The sequence below is a fragment of the Tachypleus tridentatus genome, chromosome 8 (assembly GCF_004210375.1).
Source record: "Tachypleus tridentatus isolate NWPU-2018 chromosome 8, ASM421037v1, whole genome shotgun sequence".
Classification (NCBI taxonomy): domain Eukaryota; kingdom Metazoa; phylum Arthropoda; class Merostomata; order Xiphosura; family Limulidae; genus Tachypleus; species Tachypleus tridentatus.
The window spans coordinates 33,968,542-33,990,761 of NC_134832.1; the positions used below are offsets into that span (position 1 = coordinate 33,968,542).

The 22,220-nt window shown below is 32.8% G+C and overlaps 1 protein-coding gene across 3 annotated transcripts in view; it reads left to right on the forward strand.

Moving 5' to 3' along the window:
* Positions 1-22,220, forward strand: part of LOC143222136 (helicase ARIP4-like) — a 66,510-nt gene that overhangs the window by 15,757 nt on the left and 28,533 nt on the right. For 2 of the 3 annotated variants that reach the window (XM_076448157.1, XM_076448155.1), the window contains exons 6-13: positions 985-1,101; positions 2,355-2,583; positions 5,110-5,262; positions 7,346-7,460; positions 14,156-14,383; positions 16,332-16,497; positions 19,272-19,401; positions 19,874-20,019. In XM_076448157.1, the coding sequence (XP_076304272.1) occupies positions 985-1,101; positions 2,355-2,583; positions 5,110-5,262; positions 7,346-7,460; positions 14,156-14,383; positions 16,332-16,497; positions 19,272-19,401; positions 19,874-20,019 (1,284 nt within the window). The remainder of the gene's footprint in view (positions 1-984; positions 1,102-2,354; positions 2,584-5,109; positions 5,263-7,345; positions 7,461-14,155; positions 14,384-16,331; positions 16,498-19,271; positions 19,402-19,873; positions 20,020-22,220) is intronic. The other variant, XM_076448158.1, reaches the window with a different exon arrangement.

Here is a 22,220-nt window from a genome sequence, read left to right on the forward strand (position 1 = left end):
TTGTAGGTTTCTGTTATTTTAAAATTCAAAATGCACCATTAGCCCTTTCACACTGGCTGGAATGTATGCTTTTCTGTGCTCCATCCTCTTTATACTTCAGCTTGGACAAATGCTTTCCATTGTGGTTCGAAATTCCTCGTGTGATGATGTGAAAGTAAAATGATTTGGAAAGTATTTATTGCCATCCCACCTAATGTTGATATATGGTTTCCTTCAATGTTTGCCTCTTAGTCTTTCAGCAACCAACAAGATGCCTAAGTGGAATATATGACAACGTGTCAATGACTGCATTGCTAGAAGAGAGAGTAGTAATGCAACTATTATGTAAGTATGGTTGATTACTTGACTCGGATAGTTTAGAGGACAGTGAAAGTGACTCAAGTGGTATTTAAGTGCATGGTGATGAAGAGGCATCTAGCTTTCCACCTAGTGATGATAGTCAAGATGATAGACCTGGACCCAGCAAAGGAAGGTGTAAACATGATTGACAGTGGCAAACATTTATACCAGTCATAGTGATGGGGTAAGAGCACTAGGAAATGTGTCCCAGTTGCAGTAAAGGGGTTAACCATTTCTAATTATTTTAATTAAAGTTTTTTATAGTAAGCTAGTAAGTAATCCTGAATGGTTAACTAGTGACAGGTGATTGTAGAAAGGTATGATTCATGAGTGAATAATGTTTAATAACTCATGCATAATTCATTTATAGGTTATTGTTATGGTAAGTTTTATTTTAGGAAAAATATTCTTAATGGTTATTTTTATTTTATCCTAGTTTTCAAGTTTAGAAGTTTATTATTCTTTATTGTAACTTTGTTATTTAAATACCACTGTTATTAATAACAAGTTTGATTTGCATACGTATGTATTGATATTGTTGTAAGTTGCTACTCTTATGTATAGTGTAAAAGTTAGAGTGTTTTTAAGCCAACAGTTAATTAAGAGCTAAAGTCAGTATGTACTTAATTGATCTTATCTATACAGATTGGTGGAGTAAGATTTCTCTATGATAATGTGGTAGAAAGTTTGGAGAGGTTTAAAACATCTGGTGGCTTTGGCTGTATTCTTGCTCACAGTATGGGCTTAGGAAAAACTCTCCAAGTAGGTGACAAGTGTTTTGAAGTTTTAAAATTTATTACACTAAATTTAGTGTTTGAGAAGTAATTGTTTGTTAGTATGGTATCCAATTGAGACATTCTTCTTAAATTTAATAGTATTAAGATAATTGTTCAAATGGTGTATAGTGTTAATTATTTATTAATGTAATGAAGAAAAGAAAATTGAAGAAAAACATTACTGATAAAGTAATATATCTTAATTTTTTTGGTATATCTGTTTTGTTTTTAATAGTGTTACATCAAAACTTAAAATTACAGAAAAATACTATGTAACCCAGGAATTTAAGATGGCATTGCTAGGTTGTGAAATTAAGTATGGAGGGGAGTGATGGCTTAATTACTCTGTTATATTAATATGAACCTTTGTTATGCATGAGAATGAAATTAAATCAAACATTAGTAAATACTTAGATTTTGAATTATAACAATCAATGTCAATATTTTTCTAACTCTTTAAACAAAGAATAGGGGTTTGTAGCTACACTTGCAGTTTAAAAGTAAGTGAAGGTTTAAGTTAAAACATAGATAATGGAAAATAATAAAGTTAATGAGCTTATGAAAATGTCTTAGCAGAATTAAAAAAAAAAGAGAATAAAGAAATTGACTTGGTAGTTATCAACAATAACTAAGAAGTTAACTGGAAACAGTTGTGAGCATTGAGATGAGTAGGAAAAAAATGTATACTGAATCTATTACTAATAAATGTCTTTTCTGCATGTATGGATCATTACAGCTGCTCAAAAATGAGTGTTGGGAAATACTTTTTTAGCAATATGTAAAGTACATTATTTTATAGTAAATTATCAATTGTAATATATATTTAAGTGAAAATATTTGAGATTACATATGCAGGTATTGTACCACACACCTGAAATGCCTGTGCCAAGGATAAGATTAAAATTAGTTGATTTATATGTTACATATGATAAAAGTTAGAGTACAAATATATCTAACATATAAAAAAGATACACATTGATGTTTAGTTGTAAGATGGTTGAACGTTACCTGTAGTTCACTGTTGTTTTTTTTCAAGTTTTACCTTGTAAGCTATTTTTCATATTACAGAATTTGTTAATGGTGTGGGTACCCACAAGCTCACATCTGTCCAAACTTGGTTACTGACCTGAAATGATTGGATTAGACCAAGATTAATATGTATACGTTGTTTTAACTGTTTTAAAATAGTAAAATAGTTTACAGGAGAGTAATAAAGTTTTTGTATTTCTTGCTATTTAGATAATCTCTTTCACAGAGGTCTTTCTTCGACACACTTCAGCCCGCACTGTGCTGTGTATAGTGCCTATTAATACTTTGCAAAATTGGATGGCAGAGTTTAATATGTGGTTGCCACATGAAAAGTCACCATATCCATCATTTCCTCCTGAAGAGTTCACAAAAAGAAACTTTGATGTGTTTATTCTTAATGAAAACTACAAGACACTAGCTGCTAGAGCTGATTTGATATGTAAGCTGTAAATTTGTTTTTTTTTCAGTTGTATTCATTTTGCTAGTAATCAATTTGACATGAAATAACATTAAGATTAATAGCTAATAAATTACTGTATTTTATAAAAAAAATGATTAAACCATTTAATACATAATGAAGTATTTGTATAATTCAGTTGTTTTGTTTTAGTTACCTTGTGAGTATTAGTTGCACTTGTGAAGGAAAAACATTAACTGTTGTATTTCCTGTTACAAGACAAGGTGAAACGGCTGGGCTTATATATAAGTGGCAAGATACACTGATGCTTACATAATTAAGCCCTTATGAATATCAAAAGTTGTCAGAAGTTAAAAACTTAGTATTAATTGTATCTGTCTATAAAACTTCTTTGGGTAATACCACAGAGTAGAAACATTCACTTCTGCTTCCTTGTTCACTTTAACAAAATGTAGTTCATTTATTCATCTGATACAAGTAGCATGATGTGACTTTGCTGTGAGATCTTAGCTTTCATTTATAATTTTGTAAAGTTGCTAGAACTTTATAAATACATATAAAATGTTTAATAGAGTTTTGAATTAAAAAAGAAACTTTGGACTCCACTAATGAGGAGTGAAATACATAATGAAAAAGAGATTGAAGAATTATACATACAAATGTAGAACTACTGCATGTTGCAGTAATAGGGTTAGGTTTGGTCTGTATTGTTTCAGCGATGTAATTCCAATAATATTTTAAAGGTTTGAATCAGCTCAGGAAATTTAGGTAACAATACAAAATAGTCATAAGTGTAAAGACCAGTAATAACAATATATTTAAGTGTTTTAGCCAGTATTACCAATGAAACAATGTGAAACACTTTGCTACAGCAAAAAACAACAACAAAATAGATCATGCTCAGAAATCATATGTGGTTTAAATAATTAATCACAAAATTAGGAACATGATAACCATTTCAGAATGTTGAGGCAGGTTTTCAGTAGGAATGTAGTGAGTATGACTGATGTCCAGTGCATGAAAATGCGGGAATAGGGTGGAAAAGGGGGTAAGTGTGAGGAATGTTAGTCAGTGTGAGCGTGTGAAAGGAAATTAGAAAATATAATATAAAAAAATCAATTTCAAAAGTAATATGGAAAATAAATGGACTACAAATAACATAAGATAAAATAGAATATGAATATAAAGTGTAAACGATGCTGTTAATTATGAAGAAATAAGCTCAGAAATATATTTTAATGCAAAATAATGAAATGGTACAGAGTATTAAATTAAAAATTAAAACATAATAGTCACGTACTGGTGCAGCGGTAAGTCTACAGATTTACAATGCTAAAATCAAGGGTTTGATTCTCTTCGGTGAACTCAACAGATATCCAATGCGGCTTTGCTATATGAATACACACACATAAAACAATTAAATAGAAATAAAAATCAAACAGGCATTTTTCTCCTAGAAATGAGTAAATAGAATAAAACAAATATATCTTGCCAGAAACTGATTAAAGGTTGGAATAGTAATGATTCTAGAATCAGGGTTAAACTTACAGTAATGAAGATATTCAAAGTAGTAATCATACATTAACTTCTGTCTGTTTCATGTCTAAATCCCTTTTTTTTTTCCATGAGAACCATGTGATTGATAGAATGGTGGGATTGGTTTAAATGTTGGACAACAAGAAAGTTTTTATGTTCAGCACTGGTGGATGATTTATTGTTGAAGAAATTAATCATTTGGGTCTGTTCAGCATACCGATGGTTAAATACTTTACACTGTTTAAGATAGATGCTATTGTTTGTTTTGTTGTAAGTATTTTTGTTTTGTTTTTTGTAGTTTAAAGAAAAGTTTTGATCATGTTTGTTTGAAAAATTGTGATTGAGAAAATGAAAGGGTGACAGGAGGCCAGTTGACAAATTGATTTTACAAATCAGTCTTTTAAAACATGTCACAAGCACGTAATGATTTACTGGAGCAAACATTAAATTAATAAATCAAAAACAATTTATTGTTTACATCAAATGATGTTTTACAAGTAATAAAGCTAAACTTAAGACATTGCAAAGAGTAAATTAGGCTGACTGTTTTTATTAACAAACCACTATAGTTTTTATATTGCCATGGATAGGACTACATTAATTATTAGTTATGAATGTACAATTTCTTGACTTGTATTACTCTCAGGTAGTTTTATGCAAATGACTCTGAATGAGAAATTATTTTAAAACATATCTTTTATTATGAGAAATTATATAAATAAATCCATAGTAAAAGCAGTGGGTTATACAAAAATGCATTGACATCAAAATCATACAGGTTAACCCTTTGTGAAAGGAGCTTATGAATTTACATATAGTATGTTTGTTTTTGTAAATTGTTACCAGTATTAAAATGTAAAGTCATTACATTTAATGAGAAGATTAGTATTGTGACAGTCCATATAGGCAAATGGGTGTGTTAAACCTCTACATTTCTGTACTAGCAGTTGTTCAGCAAGCTATTATCTATGATAGCTAATTGATTCAGTTCAACTGTTCTTTCTAAAACAGTAGAGTGGAGAAAAAATGGAGGTGTGCTTCTTATGGGCTACGAAATGTTTCGAACATTTGCTTTGAAAAAAATGCCATATAATAAGAAGAGAAGAGATGCAAAAAAGGAACTTGATCTTAAAGATGTGGAGAGAAACAGTCAGCTACTGGAAGGTGAATTTTGGGATTGTGTTGTGCAGATGTTTCTGTAATGTGTATATCTTTCTTAAATTATGCAAAATTACTGAAATTCCATATTTATTTGTTGTGTATTTAAGATGTTGGTTTTACTGTTTTAAGTGTAGAAAGAACATTTCTTTCAGTTTAAATATTGTGAAGAGTTTCTTTGTACTGGCGAGACACTGGAAACATACTCAAGTTCAATCAACAGGAAAATTACCATCACTGAACTAAAAATTAATATTAAAAACTTGAAAAACACTTCCTCCGGACATGACCAAATACCAAACATTATTCTGAAAAAAAGCTCTACTCTTCTATTACAACACCTCACAAACATCATGAACATTTCACTAACAACTGGATATTACCCTGACACTTGGAAAAAAGCCATCGTAACCACGATTCCAAAGAAACAAACTAACAGGACCAATCCAGATAATTTTCGTCCCATCAGTCTGTTAAGTTACCTTGGCAAACTGATGGAGAGGGTTATCTCCAACCATCTTCTTCATTTTTCTGAAATAAATAATATTCTTCCAGAATCCCAAAATGCCTCCAGAAAAAACAGGCAAACAACAGATCACCTCACACGACTCACCGAATCAGTCTACAAAGCTTTTAATAACAACTAAGTAACCATTGGCATATTTCTAGATGTTAAAAAAGCATTTGACAGTGTATAGCACAATGCCATCAAGTACAAACTAACTCATCTAAAAATAAACCCTACTATAGTTAAATGAATATCAAACTTCCTGACAGATAGAACAGCACAAGTAAAAGTCAATAAAACTATATCTAAATCATTCAATATAACTGCAGGAGTGCCCCAAGGATCAGTCCTTTCTCCACTACTATATATTATTTTCGTCAGCGACATACCTTTTCCCAACTTAACATGCACGCGTAATTCACAATACGCAGACGACATCGCTATCTGGAGCACCTCCAGAAACCCAGTAATGGCCATGTCAGCGTGCAAGAATCACTTAACAACGTCTCGACCTGGAGTAACAAGTGAAGAGTAGTTTTAAATCCAACCAAAACACAAGCAATCACCTTCTACGGGAAACTAAAAAGACAAAGAAAAAATCTAGAAAAAGTAAAATTATCACTCTGAAATATGCCCATTAACATGAGCAAAAACATCACCTTCCTTGGCATCACTTTCGACACAAAACTAACATGGAAAAAACATGTTAACAGCATACACTCATCAATCAGATAAAACTCATCATGAGTTGTTTTTTTTTCAGTATGTGCACTTTTTGTTATATATATATACCATACATGTCAAAATAACTATTTTTTAATTTTAAGTATTTGGTTAAACTTGTAAGAATTTCACTTCAATCTTTTTTCAGTTTTGACTGTTTGTAGCTATTTAGTATTACTGAAGTTTAGGCTGTAAAGAATCAACAAGTTTTAATGAGAACGTTTTATCTTTTTGGATGTTACCTTTTTAACACTTTTATCAAGTTGAATATGAACTGTAACTTTGTTTTTAACTTTCCTTTTCACTCTGTGGAAACATTTTAAGATGATTAACAAAGGGAGAAAGGAGAAGACCTGTTTTGAGATTACTTGAGGGGTCTTATCAGTCTGGAAATGTATTTTAAATCAAATAGTACTTTATACTTATTTTTATCTTGGCATGAGGAATTTGTATTTATCGTTTAATTCATTTTTGTAAATTGGTAAGGTTTTCTGTAACATATGAGGTTAGTGTAGCGTGTTCTAAGATAGGAGTGTTCATCTGTGTGTCTTTAAGTAGTGTATTACAATACCATGATATTTTGATACTTGACAGTGAAAGTTATTTAAATACAAGTTATTGTATTGAATAATGTAGGATTTGTTTTGAATCTTGTAGAAGTTTACCTAGCTGTTGTCAACCCTGGACAACATATGTAACATATGAGGTTAGTGTAGCGTGTTCTAAGATAGGAGTGTTCATCTGTGTGTCTTTAAGTAGTGTATTACAATACCATAATATTTTGATACTTGACAGTGAAAGTTATTTAAATACAAGTTATTGTATTGAATAATGTAGGATTTGTTTTGAATCTTGTAGAAGTTTACCTAGCTGTTGTCAACCCTGGACCAGATTTAGTGATATGTGATGAAGGCCATAGAATTAAAAATAGCCATGCCAGTACTTCTGTTGCACTGAAAAGTATACGGACCAAGTGAGTATTTATAAATACAGGAGAAATCATTTTTTACTTCTTCAGTAAAGAAAATGGTGTTTGTGTGTCTGTGTCTATATATAACTAGTTTTATTTTGTTACAACACTATATCTAAAAACAGTTTGTAATGTTTAAGTTTATACAAGTAGAAAATCCACTTAGCCCTAAAGAAAATTATTATTGAAAATTTGGTTTCCTAATTTTAATTAAACAATTATTCAAGCCCATTATTCCTGGTATTTAACTAAAATTTTGCAAGTAGAGCTAAAACCACTAAATGCAGCCATTTCTTTGCATGTGTTATTAGTTGCTGTTTAATATACTACTTACTGATAAGTCTTTACATTAACTAAAATCCGACAACAACACTCCACCATGGACCACCTGATTAGACTTGAAACGTTAGTCAGTGAAACTTTTCTCAAACGACAACATCTTGTATCAATATTCTTTGACATTGAGAAGGTTTATGACACAACATGGAGGTATGGCATTTTGTGAGATCTCCATATATATGGGTTACATGGCCATTTACCCATTTTTGTTAGAAAATTTTTAATGGACAGGAAATTCTAAGTTCGTGTCAGTTCGACACTTTCCTGTACTTTTCTACAGGAACTTGGGGTTCCTCAGGGCTGTGTTTTGAGTGTCACACTTTTCAGTATAAACATTAATGCCATCACTGAACAACTCCCTCTCACTGTTGCAAACGGGCTCTATGTCGACAACTTTCACATCTCATTTCAGTCGTTGAACATGAGATATATTGAGTGGCAACTACAAACTGCCCTCAATCGTGTACTAAAGTGGATCATGGCAAACAGCTTTACTTTCTCTCTCTCTAAAACCATTTGCATGCAATTTTGCCACCAACGGGGTATTCACCCTGATCCTGAGCTCCCTATCGGTGAAGTTTTGCTGCCTGTGGTACCTGAGACCAAGTTCTTGGGGCTTATTTTTTACCATAAGCTGATCTTTATACCATACATCACGCAGCTGTGGGTCAAATGTACGAGAGCACTGAACATTCTCTGTGTCCTCCCTTCCACCAGATGGGGAGCAGATAAATGTTCTATGTTAAAGATATATCATGCTCTTATTCGATCAAAACTCATCTATGGCTCTGCCAGATCATTGGCCTTAAAGATGCTGGACCCCATTCATAATCAAGGACTTTGGCTCTGCACTGGGGCTTTATGCACTTCTCCAGTTCAGAGGTTATACGTAGAATCTCATGAACCTTCTTTGCACCTTTGCCGTTTGCAACTCTCTTTACTATACTATATGTTTCAAAACTTTGTTTCTTACCAAAGCATCCCACCTGGGGTTTTCCTTCCTTGTTGGGCCATACATTTTCAGAATAGATGATCTACCATTGCTCCTTTTGGCCTTCATATCCAAGCACAGTTGGATGAATTGGGTCAGTCCTTGGATAACATTGCTGTATTCACTGACTAGCCCATCCCACCATAGCTTCTTACAGTCCCCAAATGTGACCTATCTTTAAGTCATTTGAGAAAAGCAGACTCTTCTCATTGGAAATACTGTCTGTTATTTGCTGATCATCTTTTTATACAGATGGTTTGAAATCAGGTGACTGTATGTTCTCTGCCATGGTTTGTTGTAGTTCGGTGGTCGCGCACAAAATCCCCTCTACAGCTTCTGTGTTCATTTCTGAACTGCATGCCATTTTCCTTGCCCTGGATCACATAGAAGCTAAGCAGTACTCAAACTGCACTATTTGCACTGACTCGCTTAGTTTTCTACTGGCCCTGGAATCACTTCACACTAATTCATAACCTGTTCTCTCTGATATTCAAAACCGACTGGCCTATTTCTCTTTAACATCTACTTCTATCCAGTTTTTTTGGATACCAGGCCACGTTGTTCTGGCACTATCACTGTTCTGTCTGTTCCATTTGTGGACTGTGGTCCTGTATTCAAGGCTCGGCTTTGTGCCAGCTAGCAGTTGGTTTGGAGTGAGAAACATGAAAACAAGCTTTTCCATATAAAACCCTATATTGGGCTTTGGCCGTCTTGCTTCTCTAAGTATCGGAAAGAGAAAGTTGTTCTAACTAGACGACATATTGGTTACAGTTTTTAACTCATCGTTTTCTTTTATCTGAAACTTGTGCACCAATGTGTAGTCTGTCTAAAACTCAGGTCACAATAACCCACATTTTACTTTCTTGCTGTTGTTACGACTCTCAACAACAGCACTATTTTAAACCTGTTCTGTCCCAAGGTTTGTCCGTAATGTTAGACAGTGTTATTGGTGATGATGACACTGTCCACCTTGGAAATGGTTTTAGTTTTTTAAAGGCCATTATTTTTTTTAAAGCCATTTTACGTTTTTTTAATTTATACATTAAACCTTTTTTAATGTGATTCCCTTTTAAAAATCACAGTCCATCTAGTTTGATTTGAAATTAGACTGGGAAGGCGAACTTCAAGGTGGTTTTTTTTACTTGCCTGTTAGTCTTCCTGGTGAGTTATGATAATTACAGTGATGCTACAGAAAGTCCTTTACAATTTGTATTACTTTAGTTTTTCTCTTAACATTGTAGACTTGATGTAAACATTGGTTTTATGCTATTTGTTTTTTTTTAAACTTGGTTTTGTCTTACCTTAATTTCCTTTTTTGAATTTTACTAATTTTACTTTAATTTTAACAAGATGTTTGGCACAGATAACCTTGCTGCTTTGTGCCATAAAACACAAAATCAACCAACCAACCGACGAATCTTTCCTAAGACTTATGCTGCCCATGAATGAGGTTGGGTTTTCCCACCCATTTCTGTACCTACCATTCTGATCCTAATTGGCCTCTGTGTTGAGCTTGCTCCATGAGGTGTTATGTGGCATTTACTGCTTTCTTTCATGGTTCACATTTCCAACATTTTATTCCTTCGAACTTTCCCACGTCCTATTATCTGTCACCTGTCATGTTTACTGGTTTGGTTCATCACCTCATTCAGTTGGCGTATGTGGTGTTACCTTGGAAGGTTGCCATCTTCACAATTTTTACAATGTTCTTGGTTGCTCCCTTTCTTCATTTTTTGGAGGAATCTGTTGAGACTGGAATGTGGACTACTCCCAATACTTTTGATGTCTTCCTTTAGTGGATGTTGTTTCCCTCCTGGCACCTCTGTCTAGGATAGGTCTTATTGCTTTTCATTTATGTTTTTTATTTCAGTCATCTCAGTTTTAACCCTTTATAATGGGCTCACAGTTTGTGACAGGTGTTGCCTGGTCAGGTATACTTCACCTCAAACCTGCACTATTTACTGATTGCACAGTAATGCTCAGTATAAAGATGGAGTATTCTGCCATATGACTGGTGACTTATCTAGTGATATGAATATACACTACTCACCAAAATCTGAAGGCCAATGAACATAAAGAAAAAATATGCATTTTGCATTGTTAGGCTCAACCACTTACTTGAGTAGAGCTTCAAAAGATGAAAATAGGAAAAGGGAAAATAAAAATAAAAAACTTGTTTAGCATTTTATAGGGAAAATATGAACACTATGAAATTAGCCTAAATACTAGCTGGTCAAAAGTTTAAGACCGTGCCAAAAAAAAGTCTTAAACAGGGTAGGAAATACCCCAAAAGAGGTCTCAGTAGTGAGTTGTACAGCCGTCATTGCAAATAACTGCAAACATTTGCTTTGGCATGGTTGATATAAGTGTTTGCAGTAGGCTGGCTGGAACCTTATTTCAAGTGGTGAAAATGGCTTCACGAAGATCATGCACTGTTTGGAATTGATGTTTATTTCTATAGACTTCCCTTGCCATCCACCCCCAAACATTTTCAATGGGGTTCAGTTTGGGTGAACATGCTGGATGGTCCAAAAGAATCACACTATTTGCCATGAAAAAGTCCTTTGTCCTGCAGGTATTGTGGATTGCAGCATTGTGCTGCTGAAAGATCCAGTCATTTTCACACAAGCAATGGCCTTCAGTCAATAAGGATGCTCTCTCCAACATGCCAGCTTAGCCAGCTGCTGTTTGACGCCCCTGTATAACCTGAAGTTCCATTGTTCTATGGAAGGAGAAAGCACCCCAGATCATGATGGAACCTCCTCCACTGTGTTGTGTAGAAAATGTCTCTGGTAGGATATCCTTATTGTGCCAGTAATGTTGGAAGCCATCTGGACCATCCAGGTTAAATTTTTTCTCATCAGAGAACAAAACCTTTATCCATTTTTCTATGTCCCATGTTTGGTGCTTCTCAGCAAAGTTTAACCAAGCTGTTTCGTGGTGTGGGAGAAGGTGTGGCCTTTGAAGACGTTTACGGTTTTTAAAGCCTTTCTCTTGTAGATGCCGTCTTATTGTTCTTTAGCTGCATTCTGCATCAGTAATAGCCTTAATTTGGTTCGATGATCAGCTTGTGTCTTGCCGGACAACCCGTTGCATCCTCCTGCTCAACGCTGGCGAAATTTTCATGTGTCGACCACTTGAAATTCTTATTCCGTATCTCTCGGGGTCTTGTAAGACATTTGCAACAGCAGTTTTACTATGCCCAATCTCACCAGCAATGGCACATTGAGAGAAACCTTGCTTTTGCAGATCAACAATTCTGCCACATTTAAACTCTGTCAACTTTTTAGCCTTTGCCATGTTTTTACCCAATGTAACACAGGAGATATCAGTGGGAGATGTTAACACCACTGATGCTTGAACACAAATGATTAAGTTTGTTACGTGTTTATAGAATAACGCTTCATTTCAGTATGGTCTTAAACTTTTCACCAGTTAGTATTTAGGCTAATTTCATAGTGTTCATATTTTCCCTATTAAATGCTAAAAAAGTATTCTATTTTTATTTTCCCTTTTCTTATTTTCATCTTTTGAAGCTCTACTCAAATAAGTGGTTGAGTCTAACAATGCAATATGCATATTTTTTCTTTATGTTCATTGGCCTTAAGATTTTGGCCAGCAGTGTATATCTATATAAATTTGTAAATGTCAGTGAGTTTTACTCAGTGGTAGATCTTCATTTGTGGACCTCATGAATAAAGCAGTAGGGAATTTCTGCCTATTCTTGTGGACTCTTTGATTCAATAAATAATCAAAAATTGTGAATACTTGTTGCATTTTCTCTGCTGTGACATTCGTCTGGATTCCTTGCCATGTTTAAACCCCTTCCCCCTTTTTTTCCTTCCAGTGTGGTTGACCATGCAGATTTAGAAATTTACTTTTCCATACATATGATTATCCACTGAGTGAGAAGAGGGCAGAACGGGTTTTTCTCTTCTTCCATTTCTCTGGATCCTTTTTTCCCAAATGGACAGCTGTCAAAGGAAATAAGATTGGAGCAGGTTCAGCCTACATGACATCCTCCTTGTAATACTGGGCTTGAAATGACTCTGCCTTGTTCCTCCAGTTGTGTGCAGAGGGAGGCCCTTCTTGTTAATATCAGTTATAGGAGGCTCTTTACTTTACCTGTTCCTGTTGTTGAAATATGGAGGCTTAGTCTGTTTCGTTGCCAGCTACAGGATGTACGTACACTGTTCCTACAGTTGAGTGAATGTTTCATGTCTGCTGTGTAATTGTGAGAGCTGTATGTCTCTTCCCTGTGTTTGCACTTGATTTATAATTTTATTTGGTGATATTGGTAATAGATATTACCTTTTTCTTAAGGTTCAGTTGAAGCCACACCATGACTGTAATGTTGTGTTCAGTTTGTTGTACTTGATCCAGTGGTGATTTTGGAAGTTTGTCCAGTTTTTTGGCTGAAAGGTTCTCTGGCATACAATACACTGTTTACTTATGGTTGGGGTTGTTGATTATATATAACATAGTCCACATGTCCAAGCCACTATATTTATGTTACAGTATATTACAATATATTAATAGTTTTTTGTTGTTTTTTTATCCTCACCCCCCTAATGTCAAGGATGAGTTATGGAATCTTCTCTGTCCAGAGATTGTGTATATATGTAGCTCATTCTGTTTATATTTTACTGTGGGTTGCATCCCTCAGAACAAATTGCATTTGTGCACATCCTTTTTTTTCTGTGCATATGAGATTAATTTCCTACTTCAAGAGTAAAGAACACTTGTTCCAGAAGTAGTGCAGTACCCCATAAGTGTGCTTTATCTTGGACCACACCCACTTATTCTGAACAGTTGCTTTTCAGTTAATTTCTGGGTTACTTGTCTAACCCAACACTTCGACTCTTTCAGCGTTGGATTCTAGCTTTACCTGAGAGGAGATAAAACTGTATTGGAATTTAAAATTTTTCTCACACCAAAATATAATTCAGATTGGTACTTACCTTTCCTCACATGCATCCCCCTCTTGCTCCCCACAGCCAGTGTTGTTCTTTTAGTCTACCAATTCTTGAAAGTGAGTACTGAGTAGATTTAGCAGAGAGAACTATCTGCACCAATATAAATGGTGCAAAGTTGATTTGATATACAGACTGGTGCACTGATTACAAAAATGTTTTAGCAATGCTTAATGAGGAGGAGAAGATCCCTGAAAAGAGCTTTGTGTGAAAAGTGGTAAGTACCTATCTAAAATAACTTTTTATTGTAAGAAAAACGTTAACTTCTTGAAAAACTGTTGAAATATAGATATAAAAAAACAGTTATTAAAGTATAAATGAGATTGTGTAGGTAGATCTAAATATGAAATGAAGAGCCAAAGTGTACTTTTGAAATGTAATAACATTTTCTTTAGACGGAGAGTGGTGCTAACAGGATACCCTTTACAAAATAATTTGCTGGAGTACTGGTGTATGGTTGACTTTGTACGACCGAACTATCTTGGCACTCGTAACGAGTTTTGCAACATGTTTGAGCGTCCCATTCAGAATGGCCAATGTCTAGATAGCACTCCAAGAGACAGGAAACAAATGAGGTACCGAGCACATGTTCTTCACAGCTTATTGGAAGGATTTGTACAGAGGTTAGAAAAATTAACAATTTTTTGTATTTCATTAACATATTTCTGTTGAATTTAAAGTAACAGTGCTAAATGTTTTGATGAGTATCTCTTCTGGTTGATGAATTGTGGCTGAGAAGCTCATTAGTGTTATTGGAGACAAAATGTTGAATGTTTAAAACCTGATTTCTTGAAAACTATCTAACAGTATGCAAGGTTGATATGTTGTTCATCTGGTGTTCAGCTTAAATTTTGTGAATAGGTGTTAGTTGTTTTGGGCATTTGCTAGAAAATCACAATAAAATTTTTAAATTAATATCTGTTAAGTTCTTTCATTACTAGTTACTGTGAAATTCAAATTATAAAGTCTAAATGCATTGGTGTGTTTGTTTTACAAGTTGTCATTGGAAATTATGAAAAGATAAATGATGTATTTTGTGCTATTTTGCATTAGGGAATGTGTAAGAGTAATAGCTTATCTGTTAAACTGCACTACAAAAAAAAAACAAAACTGAATGAAGTTGTTTAAATCATGATGTGAACTTTCTAAAGGTTATTTACCTTTTCTAATACAGAACACTTTTTACTTGTGACACTTGTGTGAATTTATAGTTGTGAGTTATAGAAAATATTTCTTTGTAATGTTGTTTTTGTTTATGAAACTTAATGTTTACCTTTGTCTTTTTACTTTTTTTTTTGTAAAACTTTCTAATAAAGTTTTGTTGTATCTTCAGTTAGGTTCAAAATCATTGGTCATAGTTTGAATGTTTATGATCACTGGTGTAAAAAACATTGCCCATAGTTTCAGTGTTTACGATTACTGGTGTTTAATAAAAATTAAGCATATCTCAATTATGAGCAAGCTAACTTTGTTGTTGTTAATCAGAATGTGTCATTTAGTATATGTAATGAGTCTTAAAACCAATTTTTCATGTGTATAATTTTGTACCTTTTTCATTTCGTTCCAACTTGAAGCAATTACTTAGGCCAGTAAGGCCAAACATGGACAATGCTTAACAAACAGGGGTTTTGTCATTAAGAGACAACTTAATTCACTTGCAAAAGGATCTCTCTAAGCCTAACAGTGCTCCAACTTATTTTGTTCCAAGAAAATTCTTCTTTTATATCACACTACACTATCATTATTCAGATGTACTATAAAATAATGAAGACTTCTTTAAAGAAGTGAAAGAAATTGTTTCTAAACATCTTTTCTTCTAGCTGACAAGTGAAGCTTTTCATCTTTGTTTTGATCTCAGCATAAGTCTCTGCTGACTGGAAGCCATATTAGATTATATAGTTGAAACAACCGTTACTACTTTAACTGAGTAGTTTATGACTTGTCATGAGAACCGAGGGTGAGAAACAGTAATTATCTAGAACCAGTAGAACTACATTTCTATTGGCAACACCAGGATAAAATTGATGCTGTATTGTTTGAAACTTTTTATTTTCGTCCTGAGGTCTTATAAAGTGTTATAAAGAGAAAAATTTATTCATAACATTGAATAAAACTTTCACATTGAGTAATCTTCAACTCTGAAATAGTGTATTTTATATATGTTAAAGAATGACTACACGTTTATTTTCTGTAATTTTTAAATTCATTATTAATGCAATTTTGCCGTTGGGGTAGGGTTTACCCAGCCAGATACCAGAGAGTTTGACTAACTCAAAGCATATTAGCTGAAGACAGTTTATGTGTGTGTGTGTGTTTTTTTTTTTTGTGTGTGTGTGTGTATATATATATATATATATAAAAATCAACAAGAACATGTGAGATATTTTATTGGTAAAGATAGATGGACATGTGAATGTGTAGCAAACTGCACCATCTGTAGTGGTTATTGTAAATGAAAAATTCACATTTAAAGAAATAGAAGAAAATATTTCTGAATAATAATAATAATAAGTGTATTGTATTTAAACTTGTTTTCTACATTTTTAAGTTTGTTTTTTGCACTTTTGATAGACGTGGACATTTGGTTCTGAAGTCAATTCTTCCACCTAAGGAGGAACATGTGTTGCTAGTTAGAATGACACCAATACAACGAAAATTGTATAACACGCTAGTAAGACATTTGAGACTAGGGAACAATGTCTGTAATCCTCTGAAGTTTTTTGCAATTTGTTGCAAAGTAAGTTTTCATGTAACTTAATTTTTATTGTTATTGAAATTCTTTCAATATCTCTTAATTCTTTCATCATTTTTAAGGTTATGTAAACATTCTGATGTAGATTTTACATCAGAAAAATTAAGCATACATTACATCAAAATAATTTTTCATGTATGGAATTGGCTTGATCTGTATCGTGTGTTTGTTTCTTCCTGGCATTGATTTCAATGTAAATTATCAGACAATGATGTTACTTTTAGGCTAAAAATATTAGTTTCTCAATGTTTTTAACTCCCCCTTCAATATTATGACCTTAAGTTGTATCAAATGAAAAAAATAAATTTTTAAGTATAGCATAGTGTTTTTTATTCTGTTTTTGTCTGTCTTTAATAGTTTGTAACATCTGTGATTCTCTAGGCAATCATGACCATGCACCATCAGGTTTCAGTTCCTTGATAAAAGTTGCTTGTACAAATTCTACACACTTGACATATTTATTAGCAAAACAATAGCCCACAGCTTGATACATTACTCACACTCTTTTGTTGTTGGGGTCACAGAAATTGTAATTTTATATCCAAAAATTGATTGTAAAATCAGCTTAACCAATAAATACCGATAAGACATGCTGATCCCTAAAAATAAAATTAATCTAAGTTTTTACAATGAACACCAGAAATGGTTATTCAGCTGATTGCATATATAAAGTGTAACTACCTTTATGATAATATTTCTGTGGAATATCACTCTGAAGGAAAAGGAGCATGTTTCATTTATTTTATTGGTGGTGAGTTTGTTTTTATAATTTTGCATGAAACATTTACTGATCTTATAAAGCTTCAACATAAATAGAACTACAATTTTTTCAATTTTTACTTCCATAAGAGAAATTATTGTGCACAAAATATGAAATAGAATACTTTTTATAGTATCAAAAGTGAAAAATCAGAAAAATGCCAATATTGGGATGTCTGTGTAAAATCTCTAAAACAGAAACCCTGCAAATATCATTAATAACATAAATCATTAAGTACTAATTTATTAGTTATTTTAACAGTTATGTTCTCTGTTTTACAATACATATGAAAATATTTTAAAGAATAAATGTTTTATTAGGAAAATACCCTTTTTGTCACCAGAGGTAGCTAACTACCTTTAAATAATTGAAATAAAAACTTATTTTGTATAACTGCTACTGAAAAGGTTAAGTAGCTGAGCTTGTCTCAGCTATCCTGTAATATACTTGAATAATTTTACTAAAAAAGGGGGAGAATTTTTGTATTACAAAAAAAGTTTGAGGAAAGGTTTTATTCATTTTAAGATCATTTGAAATAAAATTGTATGAATTTTATGGCTTCTTTTTATAAGAGGGTAAAGACCAGGTGTAAAATATAGTAGAGTTATTAGTGTAGGTTTATTGTGTATCATTTCTGTCACTATAAATAACTATTAGAATTTTTAAGGGTAAAGACTGGGAGGAATGTATAGTCGAAATATTTTTAGTGTAGTTTCATTTTACTTGTACTTTTGATGTTATCTGAACTTTTAAGGATATCTGTCTTCCCACAGCTGGCTGCAGACAGTGAGAGGCAGTAGGAGTTGAGTTTTTGGGGGTATAAGTATTCAACTCTGCACACTTAATTGAGTTTTCATGATTAACTAGTTTACATCTGCGTTTGGATTTTGTCTGATAGATGGGATGTCCCCAGTGCATTTGGGCGCTATCACTACAGACAGTTTCCATTACGGCTTCAAGGATATGACTGAAAATGACAGTGGACTTCTTAATATAATTTGAAAACTTGGATAAAGCACAAAACTGTTTTTTTGTTTGTTGTTGTTGTTTATTATTTAACTCTTCCTAGGTTACTTGACCAATCTCAGCCAAATTTTGTGGAATGATGGTTTTAAACAAGGGTTGTATTAATGAGGAATTCACCCTCATCCCCATTATTGAGCATTTATTATATTTTAAAGATGGTGATGTATTCTAACACAAAAAAAAGCTTTATTAAATTATCTATCAGAAAATATAAACTCAGTTTGGATGGAGGGTATATAAATCTCTTTTATATCTCAGTGTGTGCTAGCACTCTCTGTGGAGAAATGCAATGAAAAAATGGCCACCACTATTAATAACAACACACAAACTCAAAGTTTCTACTTCGTTAGGCACCGTAAGGCTGATATGACGAACCATTTATCGAAGTATACGAACTTCATACTTTTACCCATGACCTTGCAACTTCAGTCCATAAGACACTTCTGTGGCAAGTGACTCTCAGTTAATTAATAACGTGAAACATTGTGGAAGGATATTAAGAGCTGGGTGTTGAAAGTGGGTAACAGAAAGTACCCCTAATACTACTACTTTATTCACTACCTCTTCCTATAAAATTATCCTGATCAATGCATCGTACATACCATGTTTAAGTATATACATAGTGGGTTCTTAAAGCTTATTTGAAACTTTGAGTGGGGTAATAATAAATACTGTAATAATGTTATAAATAAATTGTTAGGATTTATCATAGCAATCCAGTTTTTTTGTTTTTTTAAGTTCAGAACCTTGACAAAGGATGGGTATCTGAACTTGTTGATAATAAAATAGATTAATTAAATCTTGAATGTAACTCTAAAAAATCATGACATGCACTTTAATCTCCACAAGAGTATGAAAGGCTTTACTATTTTGAAGATATATTGTTTTTCAATAAGTGCAGTTATTCTGTGAATTCACTCTTATCATTTTCAATTGTATAATTTTATAAAGTTATAAATAACTACTGTTACAGATATGGAACCATCCAGATGTTCTGTACAAAGTTTTAGAAGATCAAAAGAACCAAGGAAATTATGACATAGATCTTGATTTTGAATTTGGACTGCCTGGAACAAGACAAAGCAATAAACCAGGAGAAACAAGTATGTCAAATTGAATTTGTTTTTACTGATATTTGTAACTTTGTTTTTTGGTGTGTATCTTTTAGCAATCATTTCAGATTAGTTGGTCATAAGTTTAATTTTTGGTGTTAATATGCCGAAAAGTTTGTTTCGTGAAATGTATCATATAATGTTTTTCTTTTCCACAAGTAAAGAACTGTTTGACCCATACTGAAAGTACTTGCCTTATTGATGTTGTGTGCTTGTACTTGGTACTTGGAGAATATCATATATTTATTCATCTCTAATTAAAAAAAAACAAAAAAACTGTATATTTTTAGAAAATAATAATAATGGCAATCATTTTTTTATTTGCTCCATCTCAAAATGGTATCAACAAAATGTGGCATATTTTGACAATCTTTCTGTATTTGATGACTATTATTAACGAGTAACCAGTATGTGATAGTAAAGTACTTTTCTGTATGTAATATTTTTTTAATTTGACTTTCAGACTCTGTTAGAGGGAAATATGGCAAAACTCCTGCTGTACAGGGAACAGGAATGAACAAGACATCTAGAAATAATTATATTCAAGAAGTTGGTTTTGCCCCTTTTAGAGATAGAAATGACAAGATCACGTATGAATGGGTATGTGAGGTCAGTTCCAAGGAGTAGGTTTATAGTGAACCATATGGAGCTTCTCTATTTTTTTATGCTTAAACAAGTTTCTAAGAACCAGCAACTCTCATGTGATTTTAAATTGAATTATTACATATTGTAGTTAAATAATAATACATTGAGGTATTCTTACATGCAAGGAATACATAAATATTTCTAGAAAAAATGTGGATATTTCTCATGTAGTGTTTATCTAAGAATTGTTAGTACTGGCTGTAACTGTAGTAGCCCTGCTGTTATTTCAATTAGTTTTATTTCAGTGATAGTTGCTATAACAAATATTTCAGTTGGGTAAGATTTGAAAGTTTTAAGTTATAAGTCAATTGATATTGCATTATTTTATTTTGTCCTATTCTTGCTTGTTTGTTGTGGTTTCTCAATCAATGAAAGGAGCCATTGCACAGAAATTTGTATTCAGGAACATATATGTAATGTTAAACTTAAAAATGATGAATATACACTGTTGCTTTCACAAAGACCATTATCAAAACTGTTTCACTGTGTTTGTTCTACAGTATAATTTTTGTGATTCAGTTAATGCACAGAATTTTTAGTGTTAGAGAAATGTTGGGCTCGAGTACTTAGTTCTCCATGAAAACATGACTGTGGGTCATGATACAATGACGTGGAATTAATCTAGGGTTGGAGAATTCTAATTTTTGTAACTAATATGACAATAAGCCTTATTATTAATATGAAAAAATAATTTTTATGATTATTATGCAGTTGTTAGTTTTAGTCCAAACTAAAATGGATAAATTTGTAAATAGGACATTTATTTATGGATAGAGAAATGACAAATATTAAACAGTTGATTGTGCTTGGGAATACCAAGACATTTATATTATCATCAGTATAAATATTTTTTACCAAGCATGGAATTTCATTCTTGTTTGTCAAAAATTAATTATTTGAAGCATAATCCCAATTTTCAAAATTTAACAAAAAAAATTTTCAATTTTAACAAATTGAAACTTTCCAGGGCTGGGTAATGATCTCCTTTCATGGGTTGAAAATGTGTTTAGAAACCAACAATACACTTAGTCTGACAATCCTGCTGTTGAAGTATTTTTACTTTAAAAAAACACTAAAATTGTTTTTATTATTATTATTATTATTATCCAGTAATCAGTGAAAGAAATGTATTGGCCAGCTACTGCATCTATTATATGAGTGAAATAATTCACTTAGTTAAGGCAGTGATTTTTGAAAATAATTTATTTATATGTATTGTTAAACTCATAGAAAACTTACAAAAAGTCAGGGAATTTATTTTCTAAGGTTGAGTATAAACCCTGTGTGTGGCCTTTTCTAAACGTTTTATGTGTGTTACTTCTCTGGCATGCCCTCTGTCGACATGGTGAAACATTTCACAACACGCTCCCATAAGTTGAAGTTTGTTAAATACAAATAGTACCAGACAGGAGTAATGATGGGGTTGGTATCTGCAATATCTCAAAACTCACACTTTACACCTCGCACCTCCAGATCCAATAGATACAAGATGAAAACTTTTAGGATGCTATTGAGTATTGTACTGGTTTCATGGAATGTTATGTGGATTCATAGCAAATCAAAAGCATGTATCTGGACTTGGTTCAAACCTAATAGGAAGTATCATTAGTTAGAACTAGTCTTGTGGTTTCATGAAGAATAATTTATACCAAATTCCAACTCCCTGAAGCATTTTTCAGTGGTGATTTATGTCTGTGACACTTGAAGATTTATTCATCTGCCTGGAAGCACAGGTCCACTGCTTCTCCCTAGAGTATAGCAACTTATAATGGGGTAGGAACGTATTGGCATGGTATGCCTGTATTTTATTTGGATCTGTAACATCGTATTCCCATTATATTAAATGAATCCCACCTTACACAATTGTATGTTTGCAGCAATTTGTTTAACAGTACATCACTGTTTCAACCAAAGCCAATGAATTACCTTATGATGTAAAATTAGTCCTTTTTCCAAACCTTGAAGCATGCCTATTTGATGATGCACTGCAGATGCTGTTCAGTTATTATGTTGATGCAAAATCTGCTGTGCCTTTCCTGAAGACTGCTAATCACTTTATCCTCACTAAAATGTTCTTCATATCCCATAACAGGGCAGAGTATGATGCTGTATTACTAGAGTTTTGGGATTTACTGAAATTTAAGTTGCAGCTGCACCTCCCATCA